The sequence below is a fragment of the Bombus pyrosoma genome, linkage group LG18 (genome assembly GCF_014825855.1).
Source record: "Bombus pyrosoma isolate SC7728 linkage group LG18, ASM1482585v1, whole genome shotgun sequence".
NCBI lineage: Eukaryota > Metazoa > Arthropoda > Insecta > Hymenoptera > Apidae > Bombus > Bombus pyrosoma.
In genome coordinates, this window is record NC_057787.1 from 1,988,175 (window position 1) to 2,014,991 (window position 26,817).

The 26,817-nt window shown below is 37.7% G+C and overlaps 2 protein-coding genes and 1 long non-coding RNA gene across 13 annotated transcripts; 1 reads left to right on the forward strand and 2 right to left on the reverse strand.

The window, feature by feature from the left end:
• The first annotated feature begins 659 nt into the window (after positions 1-659).
• Positions 660-26,464, forward strand: LOC122577366. 4 transcript variants are annotated; one of them, XM_043748659.1, is made up of 12 exons: positions 660-785; positions 12,694-12,716; positions 14,349-14,431; positions 15,242-15,614; positions 16,241-16,764; positions 17,338-17,687; positions 17,871-18,058; positions 18,142-18,267; positions 18,671-18,727; positions 18,838-18,963; positions 20,889-23,434; positions 25,943-26,464. In XM_043748659.1, the coding sequence occupies exons 1-12, from the start codon at positions 763-765 to the stop codon at positions 25,985-25,987; spliced, it is 4,464 nt and encodes a 1,487-aa protein (XP_043604594.1). In that variant the 5' UTR covers positions 660-762; the 3' UTR covers positions 25,988-26,464. The 4 variants fall into 4 exon arrangements, with proteins under 4 accessions (XP_043604594.1, XP_043604598.1, XP_043604595.1 ...); XM_043748660.1 differs by lacking the exon at positions 660-785 and adding an exon at positions 2,541-2,644; XM_043748663.1 differs by lacking the exon at positions 14,349-14,431 and having other exon boundaries at positions 667-785.
• LOC122577368 lies at positions 675-14,341 on the reverse strand. Of its 8 annotated transcripts, none has more exons than XR_006320230.1 (3): positions 14,141-14,341; positions 1,014-1,660; positions 675-810 (listed from the first exon to the last, which is right to left on the reverse strand). XR_006320230.1 is itself a non-coding variant. In XM_043748665.1 (2 exons), exons 1-2 carry the CDS (start codon positions 14,301-14,303, stop codon positions 1,401-1,403), a joined length of 423 nt encoding a protein of 140 aa, XP_043604600.1. In that variant the 5' UTR covers positions 14,304-14,341; the 3' UTR covers positions 797-1,400. The 8 variants fall into 8 exon arrangements, 2 of the variants coding, with proteins under 2 accessions (XP_043604600.1, XP_043604601.1); XR_006320228.1 differs by having other exon boundaries at positions 676-814; XR_006320226.1 differs by lacking the exons at positions 675-810; positions 1,014-1,660 and adding exons at positions 10,249-12,133; positions 12,808-14,047.
• On the reverse strand, positions 4,152-7,503 carry LOC122577369. The gene is made up of 4 exons (XR_006320232.1): positions 7,489-7,503; positions 5,920-6,226; positions 4,262-5,830; positions 4,152-4,166 (listed from the first exon to the last, which is right to left on the reverse strand). It is a non-coding gene; the product is annotated as an uncharacterized LOC122577369 (long non-coding RNA).
• Positions 26,465-26,817: the final 353 nt, after the last annotated feature.

Below are 26,817 nucleotides of genomic sequence, written 5' to 3' on the forward strand. Positions count from 1 at the left end.
CAATTTCCCAAATTTTCTAACCTACACCTCTTACACCTTATGGCACCCAAACTCTATCTTTCTCAAACTTAATCCATTTCTCCTTCTCCCTCGACATCTTCGCACCTAAATAAAATTCACAAAATTAATTTGCAACAGATCCTTCAAATCATCATTTTCCAACCTGCGACGTCAAAATCTTTTCAAACAAAATCTACTTTTTTCTGCGAAACTCTTGAAGCTCCTTCATTTTCCATCTGGCAATAACGAAAGTCATCCGTTTGTCATCAATTCAAAAATACAAAAAAATACAAAATCCACCAAATTCAACGCAGCAGATCCTCAAATCCTTCTTCTTTATCATTTACATTCGCAATATTAAAAATTAACCCCTTTCGATGTCAAGCCGCTCCTGTTCACCTGCAACCGATCTTCCACGTCGACTGTGTGTGAATATCTCGGTTTGTCCGATCGCGCCACAGCGTGCAGCGACAAAGAGGAATGGCGACGGAATCCGTGCGTGGTCCACGATCCGGGTGATCGTGGTCAGCCAGCAGTAGCAGCGGGCGCGTGCTAGTGTCGACATCGGTGCTGCTCGTCCCTTTCCAGATCCGTTACCTTCCACCTCCTCGTACGCTCACGGACCTCCGTGGAACAGGTACGGCCAGCCAGAAAGAGAACCGGTTCCTGTCGGCTGGTGGAAAGCGGCACGAGGCGGCGCGAGCTTAACCCGGCACACCGGATTTCGTATCGTCTGCAGCGGATACCGAACCCTATCCGAGTATGAGCACCTCGACGTTCGTGGGGTAAGCGTGGATTTTCCTTTTCCTCCTATCTCGTAAAACAGGCAAAGAAAAATAGGCAGATGAAGTAGATAAAGTGTCCAAGGGTTCTCGATCGTTGATATTTCATTTCGCTGACACGAGGTTCTAGGGAGTTTTTTTTTTATTGTGGCTGTTCCGCTAATCCTTGGATACCTAACATAGATCTTTTTGTCCTGAAACGGCAAATTGCTATAGTTAAATGATAGATACCTTGAATCTACTGCTTGTTGCTTTCATGTAAACTTTGCTATAGTCTGGCGTGTTGTTCGAAGATTTTGAAAAAAATAATTGAACAGCTTTCTGGAAAGAGAACTAGTAAGACAGAACGGTGAATTAGAAAATTGTATCGCAAGCCTTGGTTCTTGTTTTCCAATATTAGCTACTGCTTTAAATAAACGCATGATCGTCGAGCTAACGAGGATCTTAGAAAGATGCCACGAATACTATCGTGATAATCGTAATAAAAATTCCTAAATCGTTTTGTTCCTTTTGCGTTCACAAATTTCATAATAATCCGACTCTTTTATCATAAAATACATTAGCTGGCTATGTATTTATCGTAGATGTGTATCCCATTTTTTTCTGAAAACTACTCAATTATGTAAGTATAATAAAATCTAAAAACGTATATCCTGGTTGGTTTTCGTGTTTCCGTTCTAGAGATACCAGTTCTCGAGGATTTTGTGATTTGTATATAAAAAGGAAAGTTTCTGGTGACCAGAAATGGTAGGATAGGTGAAACTGGTTTCTAGTTTGGTGCTCAGAAGGACTCGTCCGGTGAGAAGGACCTGCTTGCTCTTTTTGTTGCTTCGATTCGGCTTCTTCAGCTTCGTTGTTGGGGTTGCTCGAGCATACTCCTGTGGACAGAGTAGCTTTGTTACAAGCGACTGAAGAGGTTTAAAAGCTATCGGAATGCTATCGTTGTGCGCAATTTGTTTAATGATGTTTGCGAAGATTCTGAAGTAGATTCATGTAAGAGGATGGCTATCAGGATTTTGCTAATCTGCGCAGTTGATTCTCACTTCCAGCTTGTACAGAAATAGCGGCAACGTTTTGGAACGCGTTAGGGGATTGAGAAAGGTCGGGATCTTCCCGGTTTCACGTTCATGGGGTCCGAGTTTTACGTTTGAGAAAATTCACATAACCTCTTACAAAATTTCTACTCTAAGTTGCAACTTGAATTTGTTACATTCCATAGAATTCTTTTAACCCATTGACCACCAAGCAATATATTATTATAACGTTATTATGTGTCAAATTTTTGAAATTTCATAGAAATGTAGAATTGCTAAAAAGCAGAATTTGATAACGTAAATTGTTTGAAAAACATGGCGGATGAAACGTATTAACGCAACGTTGGCCCTCGCTGGATTATTCGGCAAACTTTCTACCGTAGAAAATTCTTCATTTATTTCTTTTTTTCGTATAATTTGCAGCATTAACAAAGGCTAAATTTTAAAATGATCATTCATGGTATTTTTTCTAGCTCCACGATCGTGCGTTTATTTAAAGCAGTTTAAAATTGCAGAAATAGTAAATCGGTAAACAAAATCGTCTGCCAAGAACAATTATTAGAAGCAAGCAGTGGTCTGAGCTTCGTATCTTTCCAAAATATTACAATTTCGAGTATTTCAATCCCGTTGTTGGATACCTTTGCGTTTTTAAATAATATGGCGGCAAAATTGACAAAGAATAGTAAATCGCGAGCAACTCGTTCGTTGAAGATGGCAGTTCGAACGGCGGGCTTTGCGACGATTCTAAGAAAGAGCTGCTCGACCTATATTTCGTCGTCGAAAAAGAAAACACCGAGGAGCATTCATCGAAAGATTCTCTGTTCAGTGGTTCGTGACTGGTCGATATTGCTTTTGATTAATTGCTTCCTTCGTATGGGTTTCTCTCGCACGATCGATCAACCATTTCTCGATCCTAACCTTACCTCGCGATTCCAATAAAAATCTACACGCGTGAAAGTATGTACAGTGGCTAGAAAAATATTTCTACATACCCTTAGTCTGCAAAGAAGAGTTTTGTAACTTTATTTTAAGGTTCTACGTTTTATTTTCATAGTATCAGATTTTTGTAATGAAAGAATATATATTGCCAAGTGATTATACTATAAATGGAATAATAAATTCAATGGCATACAAATACTTGTTATAGCCACCGTGTATGAAATAGAATTGGAAGAGACAAGGAAACATATCGAAAGTGTAAAAATCTTCTCTGAGATCGAGATTTGTATTAGATCAGTTTAGATTACATAAGGTGTTTGGAACGTGCATATTTCGGAAAAGAGGAACTTTGGCCTATTTATAACGAGTACAATTACACAAAGTGAAAATCATTATGCACCTGAGCACAACAATTTCCAATTTGGCAACACTAAACTAAGTCGAGCAGAATAAGTTATAAATAAATTGAAAATTGCATGAAACCATCCGAAATTCGAAATCGTGTATTTACTTCAGATCGTATGAACGAATTCGAATTAAGTAGAAAAATGACATTTTATAAAATAGAAATGGAGAAATTTTGAAATAAGAAGAAAATCAGACATTTTAAAGGAAATAAGAAGCTAAGACGATGCATCGAACGAAGGAAAGCTCGCGGAGTGTGTTTATAGTTACCACCCACGACGAGATTCTATATCTACGTGGATGAGTAATCTCAGCAGGCAGCTCGATGAAATAATCGATGCATCGGGACCGTTCGATTACCCCTTGTCTTTTATTTCTTCACGAAAATTCAATTCTCACGAGATACAGGTTCATGTTACAAATTCAAATTTCCCGCCATTCTTCATTCGTTACGTTACACATCTCATATTGCAGATTTACATCGTTGACGTAGCGCAGAGTGCACGATAAACAAAGCTTGCTTTGTAGCTTCAGATGACGTTCATTTTTCCGCAAAAACATAAACCTCGTGTTGGCTACGTTCGTCTAGAGTTAGACGCATGCCTACGCTTCATCCAGTGTTGCACGTCCCGCATGCAACCGATTCTTGCCACTGCTGCAAAAAATATTGCTTGGACGTCAGTCAGCGGCGAAATTTTCGTTCGCATGAGGGTTCGCCTTTAGACGTTTTGTTAGACACAGAGTAATCTTTAACACGCGTCCGGTATCCCAAGGCTAAACACCGATGCGAAATGAACTTTGAAAAATCTCCACTGTACATAGAAGATTACAGAGACCAATTATGGCAAACCTAGAGCCTTTGAAATATGCAAACTTTCTTTTTCCCAAGCAATGAATATCTCATGGAAACTCCTGCAATGTAGCTCGATATAAATTAGCCCCCCGGTATATCAGCTAAATGATTTTGTGATAGCAACTCTAATCCATTTGCACAGTGAAACGTTTCCTAAAAAGAAAGAAGGTCATAAATTCGTGTAAAGCTTACGTACATGCTTTCCTTTTCTCGTTCTTCATCAGTGAAAAGAAAATCAAGCAACAAACCTTGCATTATTTAACATCGTTATAACGGAACCGGAAGGGAGTGCGAAGTTTGAACATCTCTCGTAAAGCTCCGCCAACAGAGTTCCAAATTTTAATTACATTCCTATTCACAAAGATGTATCCTAATTTACCTGATCACCCCGATCTACTTAAACTATGGTTTAAACAGCAGATGCTTGTTTCAGCCAACTGTCGTTGAAATGAAACATTTCAAGAACGATGTAGCTACTCTCACAAGGATCTATATATCTGATTGTTCGGGCGTCGCCATAACCGTAGCCTTAACCCTTTGCACTGCTATGTCGAGTGTGACTCGACATCAGTTTTTATCTCAGCAGCTCCTTTGTCGAGTCCCACTCGACATTCTTTCATGTCCACCATTTTTTGTGAAATGTGCGAAAGAAAAGCAGGATTGCATCCTGGAAATTGTTTCAAGATATGTCATACACTTAATTATCACAAAATACAACAACAGTGTGAATAAAACTGGTATTTAAGTGAATTTCTTTCTTCCTTTATTTATTTAAATTCTCTTATTTTTTAGTCAAAGTAAATTTCAAATAAAACACTTAAAAGCGTTGGCAGCTACTGCTAACGAAATTGAAATAAAATTCTCACTGCAAAGTGGTTAATCTGACAATGATTTTCATCTTGACAAAGGTAATCGCGTTCGATGGTCTCCATTGGGACAGGGTGGATCGACGAACGTTTGTCGCGATGGAAATACACCGACGGGTTTCTAGGTCCACGCCTACGAATCATCCAATTTTGAACGTCTCGGAACCTTGCTCGAGCCCCGCAGTTTAAGCTCCAACCGATTCCATTCTTGTCTGATCAGCTACGTGACTAGGCGCGCCGCATTCTCTCTCCCTCTATTGGCCTTAGCCGATCCGCCTCGTCATCAGGAAAATTCGCAGGTGTGAACGACCCTTCGATCATGAGGGTACGGGAAAATTGTTCATTGCCACGTGCCGTGCCCGACTGGCCGCCACGGTGTATTTTTAAACGCTTCGTGTATCGTCAGCATCGTGTTTTCGACGTCGATCACTCTGCTCTTCATCGCGAAAGCTATTCTTCGTCTTCTCGCCATACTTTCCTTGTGTATAAAGTTTCGCAGATCGACAATCGATCCGTTCACCGATGTACACTGAGCCAACTCGTCGCTAGACTGTGTGCGTCTCGTTTTTGCCGGACCATTGCTTTCTCCTTCCAGGATAATCGTCTCGTGCCTTTTTTCTGAGACCATCGAGCGAGGATCGTATTTCGTTTCTTTTTTCACGGGTGAACGAACGACTTGCGGTCGATGAAATATTTTGCAGTCATTTCTGTTTGGCTACTGCTCTTTGTTTTCTCTGCTTTTTTTTTGGTTAATCGTCCTCGTTGAGGCAATTTAGTTGCAATTCTGTATCAAACTGGAATAATTGAGTAGGAAAACTTGGATCGGATACCTTTTAGTTTGCTCGGTTTTCGGCAAACAGCGTTTGACAAATTAATTCGCCGATCGGCTCGGTATCGGACACCTGACGTGTGCTCGCCTTGCTCGCGGAGAAGCCACGACGCGTCGAAGCCCTAAAAATAAAATAATCGGAAGCATTTTGTGCGGCGCGGTAACGCGCAGGTCGAACCGCGCTAAATTTAACTATGCCTCGCGTATCTACCTAAATACATTGGTACAAGCCACGGCCTGTTGTTGGCTGGGTTCCGAGCATCGCGACACCGCGCCACCACCGCTCGCCCTCACCGAGCTTTTCCGAGAAAGTTCGTCTTTTGCGAGAACCTGGATCCTTTAATCGGAATAATCGCAGAAAACAGATTTCCGTGTTTTCATTTTATCGCTTGCTATTAATATTTACAACGAGGTTTTTGTCACGCAGAACGATCGGATTTGTAGAACGTAGATTAACTCTTAACGATCGACGACAACTGCTGAACCGCAAATGAGTGCCAATTGGATTCTAAAGATTTCTGTAAATCGCGAATTCCACGGATGAATCATAAACAAAAAATTAGATGAGTGAAATACGAGAAACTCATCTTCGTTTAACGAGTACAAGAATTTTCATTTGTTTCGAGAGAAACTTCGGTATAAAATTGAAAACCATGCGCGTCGATAAACTATAGATATTTATGCGTTTATGGGACATTTCAATGGGACAATCTGCAGAATGCACGTAACGTGGAAAAATATATAGAACATCTGAAGAAAAGTACACGTTATGATATCTAATAGACGAAACGAATTTAGTTTAATTTTTTTCATTATTCGCATAAATATTCGCAGCTTAGCGGACAAGTCTTTTAACAACAAAGAAACGTGATTGCGTGAAAAATAATTGGAAAAAGTACAGCAGGTTTAACAATCGATTTTTCGCCACCCTTGTCACCTAAAATCAACTAAAAGCTGAGGTGAACTATTCGATCGCCCTCAGTGTTTATTATTTTTTTCAGTTGGTTCGTCGTTCCAGTCTCGTTTCTCCTGCAAAATTTTGCAGCGTGGAAACGATCAACGCGTTTTCCGAGAAAGTCGACCGCATGAATTACGATTCCAGTCATGATAACAATGACGTCATCTGTCTGATTCAATGTTAAAATTAGTCAAGGGCGGGTTCACGGTTGATGATTTTGATAGCGTTTTTCTCGCAAATATTACGATCTCACTTTAAGGTTAGGTTGGAATGGGTTAATCGAACAATTTTTTGAATTTTCTACCAGTTCGATTGTTTCAGTAGTGGCAACATATGTAATTGAATCGAGAACAAGAAGACACGTGGCACCGATCAGCATGCCAAAAAAGCGACGTCGTGTCGAAGCCATATCTCCAAAATTCTATTATTAAAAGAGATTTTCGCACGCCATCGGGAGTTTGCCATGGGTCGAACATTGTTTTACGAAACACGTTCCTGTATTTTGAGACCAGACTGTTCTCAGATGCTTGTAAATGTGTGACAAAATTAGTATTTGTTTTTTTATACATAATATAGAAATATGATACTTGGACGGTTAGTTGGAAAGATCGTCTGAAATAATCGGAGGTTATGAAATGGTAAAGAAATCAGACGCCATATTTTTGAATTACATTCAAACATTATGTCAAAAGAAATTTGCCTTATTTCGCGAATTTTAGAAATCGTAAATCTTCCTTGATAAACGACTAGACAGATCTTTTGTTATTGATTAACGGAGCTTTCGCAACTGCTAAAACGAATTTTTATAAAAAGTTCAATCACCTTATTGAAAGAAAATGGACAATATAGTGGATCAAGTACACTGACAACGGGACCAGCAAAAATAGAGAACTATCAATATCGAGCAGATAGTTGGTCGATCGCTGCTTGAAACTGTACTGTAAAAATAACGACTCTTTAAATAGCGGATCATCATAAGCTACACGCAATTTCGTCAGTGAAATGACTGTTGGCCATTTTTCGTGCCACGAACGTTTCGCGCGTCGTCCAAACTAACCATTAATAGCTCCTATTATCTAAAGATTATTTCACGTCCAGTTATACCGATTTTCGAGTAGAATGTCTTGTGGTAAAATAAACGTACATGTAATGATACATTCATATAAATATACGTGTATTAGGTTGTCCGAAAAGTTCCTTTCGTTTTATAAGGAAATAATAGACGCGCAATGTTTTTTGTTTTATATTAGTTTATTGAATTATGCACGAACGTAATAACAGAAATATAACGAAATGAATGATACTTAATTCAATAAAATAATATAAAACAGAAATTCTTGTTCATCTATTATGACCTTGTGAAACGAAAGAAACATTTCGGACAACCTAATATATGTCGACTATGATTCTCTGCGGCAAAAAATGCAACGTATTAGAGTGAAATATTGTATTTAGACGTGGATAATTCAAACCAGGGCCGGCATGACTTTTTGAGGGACCGGGTCCAAAAATTTTGCGGGTTCTGAATACACATTGAAATTCTACACTTAAATTTTACAACGAGGAATTATTTATTTACAAATGCTGTTACATATTATATATTTTTTATAAGCAGCTTTTTAAACAAATCCAGGTAATATTTTTTCGTATGCATAATTCATTTTCAAGGGGCAAAATGTTTAATGAAAGTAGAAAATCTGTAATCATGTATGACTTTTGCAAAAAAACTATTGATGTAGTTTCATTTCTCTAAAAAGTACATTTCTCTGAAAGAGCCTGGATTTTTTTTATCTAAAGTAGTTTCCAGGATATGAGGACTTTATGGAGTTACGCTGAATTTTCATGATTTTTCTCAGTCCTTGAATCATCGCTACTAAAAAAATGTCTTGCATCTGTTAATGGTATCGTCATTCTGTAAAAAGTTAATCAAAATCGGTATTCTTTAATTGGGTAATTTTCGTAGACCGGGGGCCCCCCAAAGCGCGGGCCCGTGTTCCGGCAAACGCGCTGAACCTGCCTTGCGCCGGCCCTGATTCTAACCTACTATAAATTGATTATAAAGCATCAGAGTATTCTAAAAATTATAAGCTTATTTATCGATCTGTATCGGTACCATTTTATTTCTATTTTAAGTTACATTTATCAATTTTAACGAAAGATAAATTGGTATAGTACCACTATAATACACTCAAAACAGGGCATATCCCCCCAGAAGCGTTCTTATACCTAGATGAAAAAAGTTACCTCCAAGATGAAAACAATGTACCCATAATTTACCACGTAAAAAGAAAAATAGGAATTAAAACAATACTTTACAAAGAAAACTTAAATGGAGATACAATTTAAATGGAGGTGAAGATACAACATGGCTCTCTCGCAGAAAGACACAAAAGACGAATACAGAAAAAACATAAAAAAGTATTGGTGGATATCGAAATCATAAAAAAAGAAAAAAAAAGAGAGAGAGAACCGCAAAACGTCAGTAGCGTCTAATTCGTCTCCCTGTAAAATAAGTGTAAATATTGAAAATAAATCTAACTGACATCCCCCTACCCACTCCACTCCTCCTTCCCCCTCCCTTCGCTCAGTCTCTTAGCCCCACAGGAATTAAAAGTAGGCTACCGATCTGTCCTATTTTGCGACCTAGTTTTCAGGACAGAAGAAGAAAGAAAACACAATATCGTATAAAAGCGCCACTTTTGAGCAGCTTAAATTAAATTACAAATGTTAAAAATGTAAATCCAACGCAAAATATGGTATGGCTACGTCGTACCGTCGCGTAACGCTACTTTTGCCAAAACCACTTTCAAACAGAAATGCATTGTTTATTGTAAATACACATATGTAATTTATATTTTTCTTGGGCAATACACGTTATATAATATATATATATATATATAAATTGGTATAGTGTTCTATGCTATAGCTCGTTGCTCAGCTTTATGGCTACTTAGACCATTCTATTTCATTCTTCTTCACTTATATATATATATACATATAAATTATGTTTATTACATAATAACATTATATGTGTATATATGTAACTTGGACCACAAAGTGTGCAAAGTAACATTTAACAAGATTTTAAAGAAAATATTAAAATACAATAATTTTTAGGACATTTGCATGATTTATAACAGACGATAAGCCAACAGATCCATTAAAGAGAGTGGTCGCGGGTTTCGCAAACTAATTAAACGAAGCAACCTTCCTACGCGCGATGACTTCCTTAAAAGGGTTAGGCGATGAAACATAGTCGAGTCATCGAAAGATAAGTTGCGGTCGCGACGATACATATTTAGGTTACCGTTTCTCATTCGTTCCTTGATAATTCCAAAAGCAATTTAGTTAAACCGATGGCTAACACGCGGCAGCAGCGGCTACTGTGTCCCCAAGGAAATAAATCTTCTTGCCCTCGAGTACTTTGCACACGTGAAAATAGAAAGGTGCTTCGTTCGAGTATTTTAGAATTTCTTGCTTTACCAGGTCACCTAGTGTTTTCGCTAAATCAGTTAAGCGGCAATTGTCTTGCTCGATAGAATATATTCTTCAAGAAATTTATTCTCCTTCGTGCCTTAAACAATAAGAAATCGCGTCTTAAAATAAGAATTCTGCTAAACTTCACATAATGAAAATATTCATAAAGACTTAAGTCGTTAAACATAGTCGTGATGACTCGAAGTCTCGTCTATTGGAAAAAGTCGTTTTAAAGTAGTTTTTTAAAACAAGAACCCGAAATTTGAAATTGGAGTGAAAAGTATATACTGGAAATAAATAGAATGGTAATTTTGTAAAAGTTGAGAAGAAAAATAAAATTATATGTTGTTATTTGTTTATTTAGAGGTAGAATCACAATAGCTATTAGTTTATTTTACGGATAAATCTATCACACCGTTCTGAGCTAAACAACCTTTATTACACTTTCTTACATGGACTGACTAAAAAGTAAAACAAAAATCTATCGATTAAACCTATCGATAATACCTAGAACTATCTTCTAGTTACTATTTATTGTAACTAGCGCATCTGCATATAGATGGCGAGCGCGAACTCACGTTGTCATTTTCAACATTATACATTGAACAAACTAACGACAATTTTTTCAAGGAAAAATACAAACATTTTTCTTTCGTTGTATTCTTTTTTGATTTTCGAGGTATTGAAATGGGAAAGATGAAATAGAAATGAACAAAAGTATACTTTTAAAAAGGTTAAGAGGAATCAAATAAAACACATATAGTAAAATTAATAAAATTAATGAAATTGATAATTCTATCAAAAAATTGATGAAGGTCACTTTCCAAGTAGACGATTATTCAAGTAAAAAATTTCCGGCGACCGCAACGCTCTTTCATTCAATGTTACTTTGAACTGCGCCCTCGAAACGGTAATTGGAACGCGACCACCGACGCAATCCTAAAGCTATCGAAACAAGTCGTTTTGACAGCAGCTCTCGGTGTGCACGAATGTCATGTAGTTCACGTAGGTGAACCAAAATACCGATACCGCGCGATATGACTCAACGTTTCGAGTAACTGCGTTCCACAGATAACGCAGGAATGTATCCAACTAACATTAAAGAAAATTCTCCATATACGTATCTGTACACGTATTATCGCGATGATCGTCGCTGATAATCATTTGCTTAATAGTTTCCCAAGAATTCAACCTTTTGATATCTTCCATGGCATATTAGAATATAAATATTTTTAGTGACTTTTGACGTAGACAAATTGAATCGATCACCTAAATGAAATTTTACCATCGAAATATTTCGAAAGAAATATTTTATTCCCAGAAAGGGAAGAATTCAAATGTTTAACATCGTGAACGGTTTTGTAACTAGTTGTTGGGGTTAGGTTGGTAGAAAATTTAATAGATAAGCGTGTTATAATTTTTCTAAATCTTTTTAAAGTCTGGAATAAAAATTAATTAATTAACTTGAATATAAACAGTAGAATTTTACTATGTAGTATAAGAAAAAATATATGTCTGCCTATGGATGATTGAAATTATTCAACATGAACATTTTTTGCTTCAATACATTCTTTAACCTTCTCATTCCTAACATTGACTTTAATTGCGATCCGCGAATTAATTTGTGAGTGTCAATGTCAAATGAAATCGTCTTTGAAAACAACTTCTAAATATGTAGCACTGTCGTCTTAATTGCGTGTATAAACATATCTTTGATACTCATCACCTAAATTAAGTCATTACACGTACAATGAACATATATACATATATCTAATCATTACTTTATCAACACGCGTGTCATACCTATTTATTTCTATATATTATCACAATTCTATCGTTCAGACACGTAACGTTAGTGATTTTACAATAAACTGAACAGCCGTTTTCTATAAGCGTTAACTCCACTGCCTTGACTACAATAAAATTGCCTTCGATGTCTTGATATGGTGGTCAAATTTATGGCCTGTCATTACGGAACATGTTGACGAATCTATGAATAAATGTTTCTGTCAGCTTTAGAAATTTCATGAAATTTCAGTATTATTGTGTTGGCAACTAAGTGGTTGTGGTATTTGTCATTAGGCGGTATTGACAAAATCCGCAATCACTTAGTTGCCAACCCAATATTATTATCGGTTTTCAGAACCTCATATACCTAACACAATGATTTTGTTTCAAAGAATAAAATTATGTTTACGTAGATAGATATCGAGTGATTCTTGGACAAATCGACATATTTTTTGAAATAACTAGAAAATTTGTAGAATTTATAATCGTTAAGAAATAATTTAATACCGTACGTTAATTTAAGAGTGAAATAGAAAGAAGTGTTGCAATTTTAAAATATCTATGTTATCCATAACATTTTTAATCTCGTTAATCCTTTGCAATTATACAGGAATATTTTATTAAAGAATTTATATAAAATACGTACATAGAATTTGTTTCATAAAATAAATTGTTTATACGAGATAAAATATTATCAAGTTGCAAAGGGTTAATACTTCGACGACTGTATCCTCCTAAGTGATCAAATGTTTCTCGTTTCAGGAATTCAGACGGCCTAGTGACAGGTACGTGTATCCACGTTCAAGCAAAATAATTCGCGGGCTTGGTTGCTCGTAAAACGTAGCAACGAAGATATGCGACGTATGCAAATAATACCTGCTGTCTCATGATAACCAGCAAACGGAAAGTTCGAGCTATGCAGTTAGTTAGATTCGTCGTTTCAACGTTTATAAACATTTCTGACAGTCCATCGATAAAACAATATTACAGATTCCTTGCCCAATATGAATTCCTATAAAAACCAGTTAAAAAACATACATATATATATATATACGATTTTTTCCAAATATCGTCAATGTTTTTGATATTTTAAATATCTAAAAAAGTATTTCCTCTGAAAAAAATTCTTATGCAACACAGAAACAGCGTTTACTTTGGCATCACGTAAGCTACACGAGATTTCCGTATCTCTGGAAACAGGAGAAACAGCCGGCAGCTTCCCTCCGTGTATACATAAAACGTCTCTAAATACACAAATTCCAAATGAACCCACAATATCTTCGAGATCCACAGCGAGCCCACTTGCACAGAAGGGCCGACTACGAATCGAAAGTTCAACAAAAGATCGAATTTATCGTTTACTGACGATCATCGTATTTCTATTTTACGATTCACACATTGGTCACGGCGAAACTTAGTCCCATATAAGGTTACATTCCAAACTTCCCGCTTAAACAGACTTTCGTTCGTTCACACTTGCAGATTTAACTGTAAAATATAGAAAAATAACTGTAATCACGAATGGTAACTGTTTTCTTAAATAACATTAATTTTTCTTAACTTTTATCGTATAAACAATTTTATCAATACTGTGTATCTACCGTTTTAATACCACTGTAAACTGTAAACTCGTCGAATTCCTGAGAGATGAGTTCAAAGATGAGGTTACAACGATAATAAATCTGTCCAATATCTAACACGTCGACCGCTACGCGAATTTTATATATTTTACCGCTGGAGTCGCCACAGATTGAAATACGTTACGCTACAACATTTTATTCTTGCAAAATATTATATTACATTTGTGCACTTTTTATACCGACTTTGGAAAGAAAGAGGAGAAGAAGGAAGGTATCTCAATTCCCTGTGACAATGTTATCTAAGTCATTCGCATCGTTGAAAATTTGTTAATTCATGAAATTCATCTTACTTCGATCGTTCTATTAGGTTGGTAACTAAGTGATTGCGGATGTTGTCAGTACCACCTAATGATAAAATCCCCAATCACTTAGTTGCCAACCCAGTAAAAAATTTCATAACCTATGTCACTGATGACCACCGTCGCGGTCAACCTGTCAACTTCCATGATGGTAAACAATAACCATATTTTATATCACTATAAAATATAAACGTTAGCTGGTAAATCTGCTTAATTTCGTTTTTTAACTTCTATCGTATAAACAATTTTGTCAGTACTTTTACGAATTACCTTTAATACCGCTATAAACTGTAAACTGCTGGAATTCTTGGGAGACGAAGCAGAGGTTACGACGGTGGTAAATCTGACGAGTGGAGTCGGCCACGGGGTTTCCGGTGAGGCATATAGAGAACGTGTGAAAGTGCAGCAAAAACGATGCGCACACGTCCCGCATAGCTGACCACTCGTTAGCATTCCACTAAATCGCTAATCGTTGCAGGACTTTGTCCCGTGCCTCCTCCACCGCCACCGCCACCTCCAGTGCCTGGTCAGGTGCCGGCCATGAGGATCAACACCATCGAGGTAAGTGGAAGATCGTATTCAGTCGGCGTTTGTCGCTCGTTGCGAGCGATTCTCGTGGATTTTAGTGGCATGACGTAGGAAGCGTTAACTGACGCAAACGAAAGGAAGGACAAAAAGGAAAATATTATGTGCGTTGATTGGACCAATTGTTCAACTTCAAGCGTAATATTTTATTTGTGAATCGTTCGTAATATTGTTTGAAAAAGAATTCTTCTTAGTGTCAGAGTGTTTCTCCTTCTGCTTGTGTTTCAGTTTATTCAGTTGGGTAACTAAGAATGGTGAGTGTTCAGATGAAAGGATTTCTTGGGTCAAGTTGAAGCGTACAGCTTGAAGAAAACGAGGGCATATACATATATATATGAGAATTTATGGAAAGAATGTGAGGTCGTGATGAAAGCGTAGATTTAAGATAAAAGATGTTTCATGAGGAATTATAGTTGGTCCAAAATTAAAGAGATCTCAAGGCTGTTGTATCTTCTCTTTGTTCCACGTGTATTCTCCTTCACTGTTTGTTTTCCACATGTAGAGTTCTTTGTTCCAGTATATTTAAAAATAATTTAAGCACGTAACAAAAGGAAAAGACGAAGAAGAATAGCCTTGTATAAAGTGTAACATCTTCGACTCTGCAATTGACAAATTTGATACCTTCAAAATCAACTTAATATACTAGTCTCACTATATTCTTATTTTTGAAGGTGAAAAATTTGCCACTTGCCGAAACGCGAGGCTTCTATTTTAATGTCACTTAATGCGCCTTTGTAATTAACATTTAACGACCATAAAGATGCTAAGGGATACGTTGAATCGTAGGCACCGGTGACAAGAAGGCCGCAGATGGCTAACAACGATGTTTACGAACCACCAGCGGCCATTCAGAACGCAATGCTGACCAAGGATAAGAAGCCATTCACGTATACACCGGGAATGGGTGGAAAATTGGACCTTTCTCAAATTCGAAGCCCACGAATGGCACGCAGAGTGGCGAAAAATGCGAACGACGAGGGAATCGAGGGTCCGCCAAAATCGGCGCTTGAACCGAAGCCGACACCAGCACAAAACACGGGGGCCAACCTGTTTGTTCAGCCTCAAGTGGCGATCCCCGTCTTTCCGACCAATGTTCCGGTTCAACCGTCTGTCAATAGAACACCATCTACACCTCCTGCCAATAAGATTCAACCTACTAGTAAGTATACTTGACGATAAAAATGTAAGAGTGTAGTTGAGAAAATGGTGAAAAAAAAGTAGAACTTTTAGAAAACAAGTGAAATACTTTCAGGCATAATAATAATTACAATGATAGTCGCTAAACACTTGACCTCGAACAGAATACTGGTGATGTTATCTTCACTCAGTCATGTAGATTGGATGAAAGCAGTTTATTAACAAAAAATCCACTTATGTCCACTGGGTAAATATTTCTTAATAGATTTTTTAGAGATTGTGCATACGAATTGCGAAGTCTAAGTTTCTTCAGTATTTTAAATCTATTCGCAAAATGTCAAGCCTTTTTCTGTGATGTTTCTGGACCGCTATAGGACTTTCTAATAATTAAAACTCACAAATACAGTGGCTCACGAAAGTATTCGAACGCTTACATATGCAAACTTGAATGGCCGAAATAATGTACATTATAAATATTGTGAACGTAGTAAACCAAAACAACGTTGGTATTCCAAGGCACAACAATATGGGTCTCTCCCGATTCAAATCTTCCGTTGACTTTTGTACCACTATACCATTATCATCGAGCAAAAATCTAAAGTAACCGAACAATGGAAAAAATTGAATGCCATAATTCTGTCATTTCAGCTCCAGAGAAGCAACCAGAATCACCGAAACACGTGACCAAAGTAGAGACCAAAGTAATCCCCACGATCGCAGTTCAGCCGAACACACCCGAGAGTCCGAGCACTCCGACTCAAGTGACTTTGACAAAGGCGCCAACTCCGTGGCTGCAGAATAAGAACAAGCCACAGGAAGAATTACCAGAGTGGGCGAAACGTTCGAGCGTGAACAAACAGCAGAGCACGTCATCGTCTTCGCCGGATAGTCCAACGTCACCACCGGTTTACACGCCTTCGATTCAGCAAACACAGCAACAATCACCACAATGGCAACAAACTCAACAAAGACAGCAATCGATTCAACAGAGGCCACAGTCTCAGCCGCTTCAACCAACACAACAGAGACCATCGCAAATTCAGCAACCGCAACAATATCAATATCAGCAGCCTCAGCAATTCAATCAGCAACAGAAACGTCCGTTCTCTAGTCCTTCTGCAACGCAACAGGTTCATCCAACGCAGACGCAAGAACGCATGATACCAATTCGCGTAAGTGTTTATTATCATGCGAGGCAGATGTTCGAAAGTAGTTTCACGATCTTGCTGACTACTGTAACTCACGTCAATTCATTCGTTTGATAAATTCAACGATCTGTGGATCAGATCTTTGGACTGTACTGTTTCTAAAGATTTAACGTTTGAGTTACCTACAAAATTATTTCTGTTATTTTATTTGCGAAATGCAAGTAAAAGAGTTGTTAGAATAGAAAAATAGAGTAGAAGAACATGCAGTAACAAAAAGGCAGCTCCAATATTTGTCACATTTATTGGAAGAAAAAGAGAGACGTAGGTCTCATATTCGAAAGTACAAAAATTTATTATTATGAATATTAGTTGACCGTGAATTTATTTCACACATTTTCAAGATGATTCGATTTTCAATTGGTTTTTGTTGGTTTATTCAAATTATTAGAAAGTGGAGCTGCATCCTTGTTGCAACAGACTTTTCGACCCTCAAATTGCTTAAAACTTTGAGTTTAAAGAATAATTAGAGAAGAAAGAATTGTAAAATGAAGTATGGAAACCATAGTGTATTAACATACAATAATCGTTTGTGTCCAGATTGAGGATAGGCCGTCTGTGTTCGACGTAAAACCAGAGCCTGGTCACCATCAATTCAAGCAAGCGAGTTCGCATCATCAGCAGCGCTGGGGGCAACCGACTCAGAATCAGGTTCAGAACCAGGTGCAGAATCAAGTCCAGAATCAAGTTCAGAATCAGATGCAGAATCAAGTTCAGAATCAGATCCAGAATCAGACGCCTCAACAATCGACAGGTGGCGCGTACATTATACCAATTATGATCGAGGGAAGTGATAAGAAGCCTGCTGGTGTAGCTACTTCGAATACCTCGTACTCGCAACCGATTCTTAGGAATAACGCGTCTAATGCTGAGAATCAGAACCAGAAAGTGTAAGTTTATTTCCAGAAGTGTGACAATTATCTTATAAGTAGACTTGTAAGTAGAAGAAATATTATAAAAATTGAATAATATTGTAAGAATTTATAAAATTCATAATCTAGTAATAAGCTAATATAAATTTATATCTTAGCCAAAATATAAATTTGAATTAATTATTGTATTATTACTATTAGGATGGCGCAACGTATTATACCTGTGCAAGTTCAGCAATCGGATTCTGGTCCACTTCAATCTCGATCGTTCAGAGTTCTTCAGAAGATCACAGACACGGATTCAACGAACGACGTGGACACTGAACAGATGCGTAAACTTCAATTGTCAGAGGACGATAGGATTTTGATGAATAAATTCAAGGAACAAAGTAAAGATCGTATTTTATCAAAATGAGCAGTTTTTTTTATTGTTTGATTATTTTGTTATTGCTACGTGTTCTTCTTTCTATAGTCGACAATGAATCTTCTCTTCATCATGAGGAAGATCCGAGATACCGTGGTGGTGCTATACCCTCTCGAGCTTTCCGCTTCCTACAAACTATGACTGAGTCCGGTGATGCTCCTGCTGTGAACACGAGTAAGTTTTTTACGTTTCAATCAATTGACAGGCTGAAAGAGAAAGTGGTACAAATAGTTAAAACATGACTTTGACAAAATTGTAGATAAAATGAAATGTCAGTAGGAAATTTTGTATCCTTCTGAACATTAAATTTATTACCATAACGTTATGGAAGCTTGGAAATTTCTAACAAAATTCTATAGATAAATATCCATTTTATATATATATCGTTACATATGTGTCCATCTTGTTTTTAAAAAACGTATACTTTTACCACTTTTCTATGGAATCCATCGTCTATAAAGGTACGACTCTGTACTATTAGTATCTGTAAAATACATATCGTGTGTACGCAACGAATGTACTGACAGTACAACAAAATTCTGCTTATAAAATTATAAAATAAAATCGTACGTTGCAGCGTCACGGCCACCATCCGCCATAAACAAGAAGCAGAACAGGAATTCAAAGACGTTCGGTAAGTAAACTTGTTAGTCATTTTTCTCTGATTAGCTCTCCATTACATTGAAGCAACATTAACTTTTCATTAATCCTAGAAAATGTATATAATAAATATAATATTTGCAGAAGAAACGCAAGCGAACTTACCACCAAGCGAGCAACAGGTTCCAGAGCCAAAGAAATACATGGGCAGTGCGATTCCCTCCAGATCGTTCAGGATATTACAAGCGATGACAGCGCCGGAGAGCGTCGGTGAGTGTCGATCGGCGAAAATTTATCGTCGAGACCAACAAGCGTAAAAAATCTGTCATCCTTCTGAATGAAAAGAAGAAGAAAGGAAACGCGTACAACATGTTCATAATTCATGCAGGAACACGCTACTCGTCCATGATGAATTAATAATCGCAACAAGCTTCTATTGACCCTTGTACATTAATGTTCAATGACAAGCGTCTTTACTATTCTAATGGATGATTAAAACTTGAAGTAACGATTGCGTGCCGTCGCTGGAACATTCCCGAATCCTGTGTTCACAGGAATAACGAAAATTCCTTGGTATCGTTCAGCTCGATTAAGCCCTCACCCCGTTCCATTCAAATTTCGTTCAAATAATTTCTCATCTCTCCCGACAAACTCGTTGCAACAGAAGTTACATTAGAAAAATTGTCACGCAATGCCCATTCTGGCCGTTCCTGTGTATTTTAACGATTGACACACCGATCATCGAGCAACGACCAATATAACGAACTTTTTTTTCGCCGAATGAAAACTTATGATTGCTGTTGAGATGGTCTTTTAAAACACCAGTCACTCGATATATTGTACATATACAGTGCATGGTAGGTGAATTATTCATCTATTTCCATCGATCGAGTAGTATCGTGGTAAACTATGTTGCTTGTAAAATCGTTCGATCATCGTCGTAACAAACGTGTCGATTCGTCAACGTTGAAATAGCCGTTCCTCGTTTAGAAATGAATACACGAGAAAGTATGGCAAGCTACGATATATGGATTTTGGGTAATTTAACCGGGAATGTTGCATGTTCTTATTAATTGATTTCACACGTGTTTAATTATCGCTGGGATTTTAATACGATTGCAAGTGATCGATTTGCATGTAAAACCGTACTACGATTATTTTGGACACTTACGATCCATCTGTCCAGAATATCGTACGAGCATGTTCTTCCTACTCGAACGTAATGATCGCTTGTGTCCCGTCGAAGATCATCGACGAGCTGGTTTTGCGTTCACAATTTTCGATCGTTTCCTTTGAACACAGGATCACACGTCTCGTTTTTTTTCTCTCTCTCTCTCTCTTTCTCTCTCTCTGTCATTCTTTCGTAGCCGTTCGCGACTACACTCGTTGCTTATCCTCGCCGTAAAAATCGTGGCATCTCGTGGCATCTCGCTTGTCCGTCGATTTTTCACAGCCAACGGAGGATCGTCTGCGGTAGACATTTATTTCGTTTTCTGTAATATTGGGTTGGCAACTAAGTGATTGCGGATTTTGTCATTAGATGGTATTGGCAAAGTCCGCAACTACTTAGTTGCCAACCCAATATTTCTACATATTAGCGTGGAACATTTTTGCCTAGGAGAAATAAAAATTCGTGGATATCCGATGAATACTGACGTTAGTGAAATTTAAATACACACAGATGTTCTTTAAAAACAATTTGTTCTGCTAATAAAATATATTCTTTTTGGTAAATAATAGTACAAGTTGTATACATATTGCGCGCAAGGCACTGCTTCTTTGATAATTAATTCGCCAAACATCTTATGTATTCAAAGAACTGCATTTCTTATCTAATCTTTTATCTTTGGAATTTTCCCGTAGCCTTTAGTTGGTAACGTTTTTTCAGCTACCAAGTCATCTCTTATCAGAATTAACAATATTCCATGATATCTATAATAACGAGATTGTGAATTTGAAACGAACCTCAAGCTTAAACAGAACATAAGATAAATGTCTATCGCTCGTTCTTCCATCGCCTAATATGAAAAAGAAAGGATATCGCGTGTAATATAAGAGAAAGGGAAGTGTGCGGGTGAAAAGAAGGGATAAAAGCAGAGAAGCAAAAATAGAAAAGGGAGAAACGCAAGACCACATCACACCCCAATAGGAACAGTTGAACTTCTTGTCTGAATGCATTGTGCTGTTTGTTGTAGCCACGCAAGAAAATCGTCAAGCAGATTACCACTGCCAAACAGAGAATAACGTGCCGGGCAATCAGCAGGGTGTCTTCCTCTCTCCCTGTCCGCCTCCATTTTGGACCCCCGACAGTGGTTGGTGGGGCTACTACCCTCTTCCATATCCTGGTGTCGCGAACGAATCTTACCCTTATCATCCTGATAACACTGCCTACGTATACTTTCCTATTTACAATCAAAATTACCCACTTTATCCACCTTACCCACAGTATGATCCGATGAATAATAAAAACGCATATTCTGGTGTTTATCCACCTTACATAGTACCAGTTACTCCACAGAACAATAACAATTGTAATAACAATTGTGAACAAGTCTGTGACGATGTGATAGTAGCAAAAATTCACTCAACGAATATTACAGATATTGCAGAGAATGTTCAGGAAAATAATGGAGGAAATAAAGCACCAGAAAGTAAAATTACCAAGGAGAACGATGATAGTACAAATGGTCTTCTGCAATGGGAGAAGGTGAACAGCGTGTCACGAACTGCGAGCAACAATAGCAAAGACAGTGACTGTACTACTGCGATGAATATCACCGACGAAGAGGAGATTCCTGGTGAGATAATCGTGTCAGAAGTAGACGAGGATGACAAGAATTCTAACAGACCAGAGATGAAATCTTGCCCCAATGGGAGTCTCAATGTCAACGTTCCAAACTATACCTACATCGACACGAGTGACTCCAGCGACTCCACTGACACAGAATCGCAATCTGACGAGTCCATCATCGAATCGTCTAAAGGTAGCAGTGATTCTGATGATTCTTCTTCCGATAGCGACGACTCTGATTCTTATTTAGCGTATTCTACGGGATTGAATGCTCATGGCAGGTTAGAAAACGACGATGAGAGGAATTCGACTAAAAATAGCTCGAGCAAAGAATCTTGCAACGAGGAAGAAAATTCTGAATCACCCTGTAAGAACAATATCGATTCTGGAACAGATGTTGAGCAACAAGTGGAGGAGGACGTGGAGAAAACGCAGACCAGCACGTTTCCTCATCAACTGAGTGTGATTTACGAGGACGTCGAGCGTCCAGATTCCGAGAGTCCTAGACCCCGAGAGCCTAGAAGTGTGAAAGACTGGAACGAGACGCCTTTCGAAGCCATTGACGACCCTCCTGATGATACTGACGCGCCAACAGTCAGCGTGAGTCTGCCATTGAGATTTAAATTTTCTGTATCTGAAAATAACGAAGATGTGACCACAGTGATCGTTGGAGACAGCACGATCAAGCCTGAGAGAGGTTATAGCAAGGAAGAAAGCAGAAAGTCGAAGGTTCAGGACAGTAAAAGTCAGATGGAGAAGGCTAATGAGGTTTCCGCGGATTTTGTAGTGAAGAATGACACTACTGTGGATTTTGTAGTTAAAAAGAAGAGTTTCGACAGCAAACAAAAGGGCAGGGATCATTCTGATGAAAGGACGAAGGAGGAAGCGACGGAAAGTAAGGTGAAAGAGGACGAAGATCCTGTGGTACCCCATGTGAATTTTACTTTGAGGAAGATTCCTACTAGGTTTGGTAAAATCAATTGCGAGGAGACTGTGGAGACAGAGTTCACGATTAAGAGAAAGACGAGCGTGAAAAAAGAAGAAGATAGGACGAACAAGGGTCAAGAACAACGCGCGAATATGAAAAGTAACGATGATTCTGTGAACAGAGAGAATAAAGAAGGTAATTGCACTCACGTTGCGACAGTGAAGGACATTGGTTCAGAGACGCGCGACTTCAACAGAAACATCCTGAAACCTGAAGTGATCGTCTCTGAATTTAACTTGGCAGAGGAATCTTCGCAGCACAACAAGGAGCCTTCTGACAAGTTCCAAAATACAGACTCCAAGATGAAACGAGTGGATAAGTCTGAAGGAAACAGTGACCTGTTGAAGAAAGGCAAAGACGAGGTGGGTACTGAAGAGAAAAGAAGCAAAGAGTCGAAGCACCTGTTGAGCGTGCAGAATTCTCGAGAAGAGACGGACGACGAAGATAGTGGTGTCACTTCGGACATGAGTCGCATGATCTCTGAAGTGGATACAGATTCAGAATGCACGTCGTCGAAAAACATGAGAAAGTATCAGAGGACTCAAACTCACTCGAGATTGTTCAGGCTTCTAAACGACGACTCGATCCTTCTAGAAGATACAGAGAAAACCAATGAACCTTCTTCGACTGAAGAATACCTTAGCCTACCTCTGAAGAGCAACGCCTTCAATTACGACGAGAATTATTGTTCCAATTACTCTAGCGGCGTGACATCTCCAGAATATTCACCGATCTGCGAACAATCGTGGAAAAGACTTCACGACGCGGACAACTCAAGGTTACCGGACCAAAATGGCGACGTGTTTCGTCAAGGTCGACAAGATCGAATTTCCTGCAAGGAGGACCCGTACTATCAAGCTTGGAAAACTCCGAAACCCTCTACACCGTCGTTGGATCACGACGTGGTGCCATCGTTGGCTTTCAAGGTCCTGGAAAGTAGAAGGCCGTTATGGTCGTACAAGGTGAACGTGCTTTGTCCACGGATTAAAAGTACGAAAAGCGTGCCACAGACGTTGCGAACGAATAAACAGACCAATTCGATGGTGTCATCCTGTCCAAATTCCTCGCCCTTCCAAGCTAACCTAAAAAGTGACCATTGCTGATGGCCCGGGGCAGAATGAGGCCGCGTTTGGCCGCGAGCAACCGGTCCACGGACGAGCCTCGCGCAACTTTTCTCTAGATTCGCAAGACTGGGCTGACTATGCCCGGGGGGCTACAGGCTACGTGGTTTTTTTTTCTATCGGTACATATCGTTTGCATATATTTATCTATTCGCATTTTCTTCCTGATTTTTTTTGTATATTTTATTTTATTTTATTTTTTTTTTTTTTTTGTTTATATTCTCTTCTATCGTTCTAGTGTTTTTTTCTACTTTTTTTTGTCTTTGTTTCTTCTTCTTTTTCTATTCTACTCGTGTGTTTCGTTCGCTGTCGAACGGGCAACGATCTTGTACACGGGTGTAATTGTTTTTATTTATTAATTTTTTTATTTGTTTATTTCCTTGTCAATTTTCTTCACTCCGCGAACGAATCGATCTTGTCAGCCGTGACTCGGAGTTTTCTTTTTATTTATTTTTCTCTTTGTTTGCTCTTTGCTGAGGTTTGTCACTAACCAGCCGCCTCTGGTCCAAACGATGCGATTCTAGTTTGTCTTCTCTCCTGGATCGATATTAACGCTTCGTATGTCTTGTTTTTATCGTTTTTCTGTTATCCTTTTGCAAGCGAATTGGCAGCACCTTTCCATTGCTCCGTCTTCTTCGTTCTTCTTTACCATCGGTGGGTATCAATGATCTATAAAGAACGAGACCAGCGATAAATCATTATCTACAAAGATGTCCTCGCAGTATTTTTCTATGGAGAAAACATTAAGCTAAGCATACAAAATTCATTGTCAATGTTTCATTTCAGAGTGCAAAAGAACGATTGCCAAAAGGAAGACGATGTGATTTACATTAGTAGTCTTTGCAGAGTGTGATTTCACGCAGGATCGCCTCATGATTCGACCCACGACTGCATTATGTTGCGAATAAAAATATTTCATGCATGCTTGATTGTGTGATCGACCGCATCCTGTGAATAACGCGAATCGTTTTCCCGTTTTAATAATCCCGAAGAAGGTGTCTTGAATTAGAATGTTCTAAACCAACATTTTTTGTGTTTTTTTTTTGGAAGGGAAAGAAAGAAATGAAGTTATTGAATTTGGAGGTATGGTTTTATATATATTTAACGGATACAAAGAAATTTTCTTTAAAGTAAAAAAATAAATTATAACAGATTTCTAAGCCTATTTCCATGGGCTGCAGTTTTCAATCGGCGGGAAAGATGTACCTTGTAATTCTCGAGTGAAACAAAAAAGGATTAATTATTATATACTTTTCTTTTGGGTGAACTAAACAAAGGCAGAAAAAAGTTTATTTAAATAATTGTTATAGCATACTGTTTTTTTAAAACACTTTTTTTTTTAAACCCGTCAAAATTTTTAATTTCACATTTTTTTTGCCGTTGTTTAGTTCATCCAGAAGAAAAATATATAATAATTTAATCCTTTTTTGGTTTCTTTGTTTCAGTCAAGAATTACGAGGTGGATCTTTCCCGCCGATTGAAAACTGCAGCCCATGAAATAGGCTTGGAAATTTGTTACAATTTTCTTTTTTACTTTAAAAAAATATTTTTGTATTTGTTAAATATATATAAAACCACAGCTCAAAATTCAAAAACCTAATTTCTTTCTTGTCCTTGTAAAAAAAATCACAAAAAACGCTGTTTAGAACATTCTAATTCGGGACAGCCCCTGAATACGCACGCCATGCATGCACGATGCATTTGTTCTGTTGTATATTGTGCCATCAAATCGAAGCGCGACGATTATATCGCGATTTATCGAATCGATACGATTGTTTGGGTTTATCGAATCCAGAGACAGAACGAGTCGTAAGTAAATTAACGCCTCGATGATCGATAATAATCGGTCGATCGTTAATAGAGCTACTTACTCAAATAATCCATGCTTTGAACAAGTAATAATTAGTGTCATTCGTTGCTTTTAATTAGCATTTTACTGTAATCAAAACTATTGCTATTGTCATCTTATTATATTGCTGAAATTGTAACTATTACAGTCTGTTAAATCTTAACTGGTTACTCAACATTTTCTCAATTTTCCCCACTCTATGGTTAATAGTTTCGAGTAAAAAAAAAATAGACGACTATTTTTCAATTGTATCTTGAGTAGTCAGCAAATTTTTAACCAATTATAGATTATAATAAGAATCAATTATTTCATGGAATTCAACGACGCTGAATCCTTTCTACATAAAAAATAATTAGAATAATTACTAGAAAAAAAATTATTCTCTACAAAAATCGTAGCGCGGCAGAGTTCCAAGTTCTTTTATTATTTTTTCTTTTTTTTTTAACCAAAGCATAGGATAATTATAGGACGTTAATAACCTAGTCTGTCTGAATTTTTAGGTCCCGATGCAACGGATTACTGAGCAAGGACGAGTGCCTCCATAAGAAACATGGCATTGCTAGTGTGTTTTCTTTTCTTTCTTTTTTCATTTTTTATTTTGTTTACGACGACTCGTCGCGACTCGTTTTAACACGACAACCATCGATACCACAGGACTGCTGCTGAGATCTTCCCAAGTCACCTCATTGTATTTGTTGCCCCGTATAGGTTTCGTCTTGTCCCTTCCGCCATTCTCTTTATTTTACTTCTTCTTCTTCCCTCTTAATCCCACGGTGTGCGTATATTGTTAGAAGACGAAGATCTTTCGAGAGATCGATCGGTCGTTCGAACGATCGACGACTAACGACATTCACTGAAACGAATCACGTGACTGGTTCCCTGTTTCGCTATCTTCGTTCGAGATAAAAAGGAACCAACGCGAAGCGTATTCGTGTCGAATACCATCACGTTACCTCGATCAATCATTGTGCTATATTTATGTAAGTTGTGTAAAATAAATTATTTGTAAAGTTCACTTTAAACCTCATTTCGTGTCAGTCTATCCCTCGCTGCCTTTTCTAACAACTTTCCATCACCTTTCATTCAATAGAAATAAATAAATGGGATAGCAACCTTTGATCTTCTTTTTGAGTATTGTGTACAGAATTTCTGCTATACAATAATTTTTAAATATTATATATATATATATATATTATATTTAATAACATAATTTAATAATAATAATTTATAATATTATATTATATTATAATATAATATTATATATAATATATATGTATATATATTGTTAAATATTAATAAGTAAAATTTTAAAGTAGAAATAAAGATAGTTTTAGTATCTGTAATTAAAGTTAGAAGCTTTATTTATTTTATACCT

Coding starts and splice junctions, on each gene's coding strand:
- LOC122577366 (XM_043748659.1), top strand. CDS start 763: ATGAGCACCTCGACGTTCGTGGG. Junction 17,688..17,870: donor GAGAATCAGAACCAGAAAGT/GTAAGTTTATTT, acceptor TATTACTATTAG/GATGGCGCAACGTATTATAC. Junction 18,059..18,141: donor GAATAAATTCAAGGAACAAA/GTAAAGATCGTA, acceptor TTCTTTCTATAG/TCGACAATGAATCTTCTCTT.
- LOC122577368 (XM_043748665.1), bottom strand. CDS start 14,303: ATGCGGGACGTGTGCGCATCGTTTTTGCTGCACTTTCACACGTTCTCT. Junction 1,661..14,140: donor AGTTTATAGCGGTATTAAAG/GTAATTCGTAAA, acceptor CTCTGTCCACAG/GAGTATGCTCGAGCAACCCC.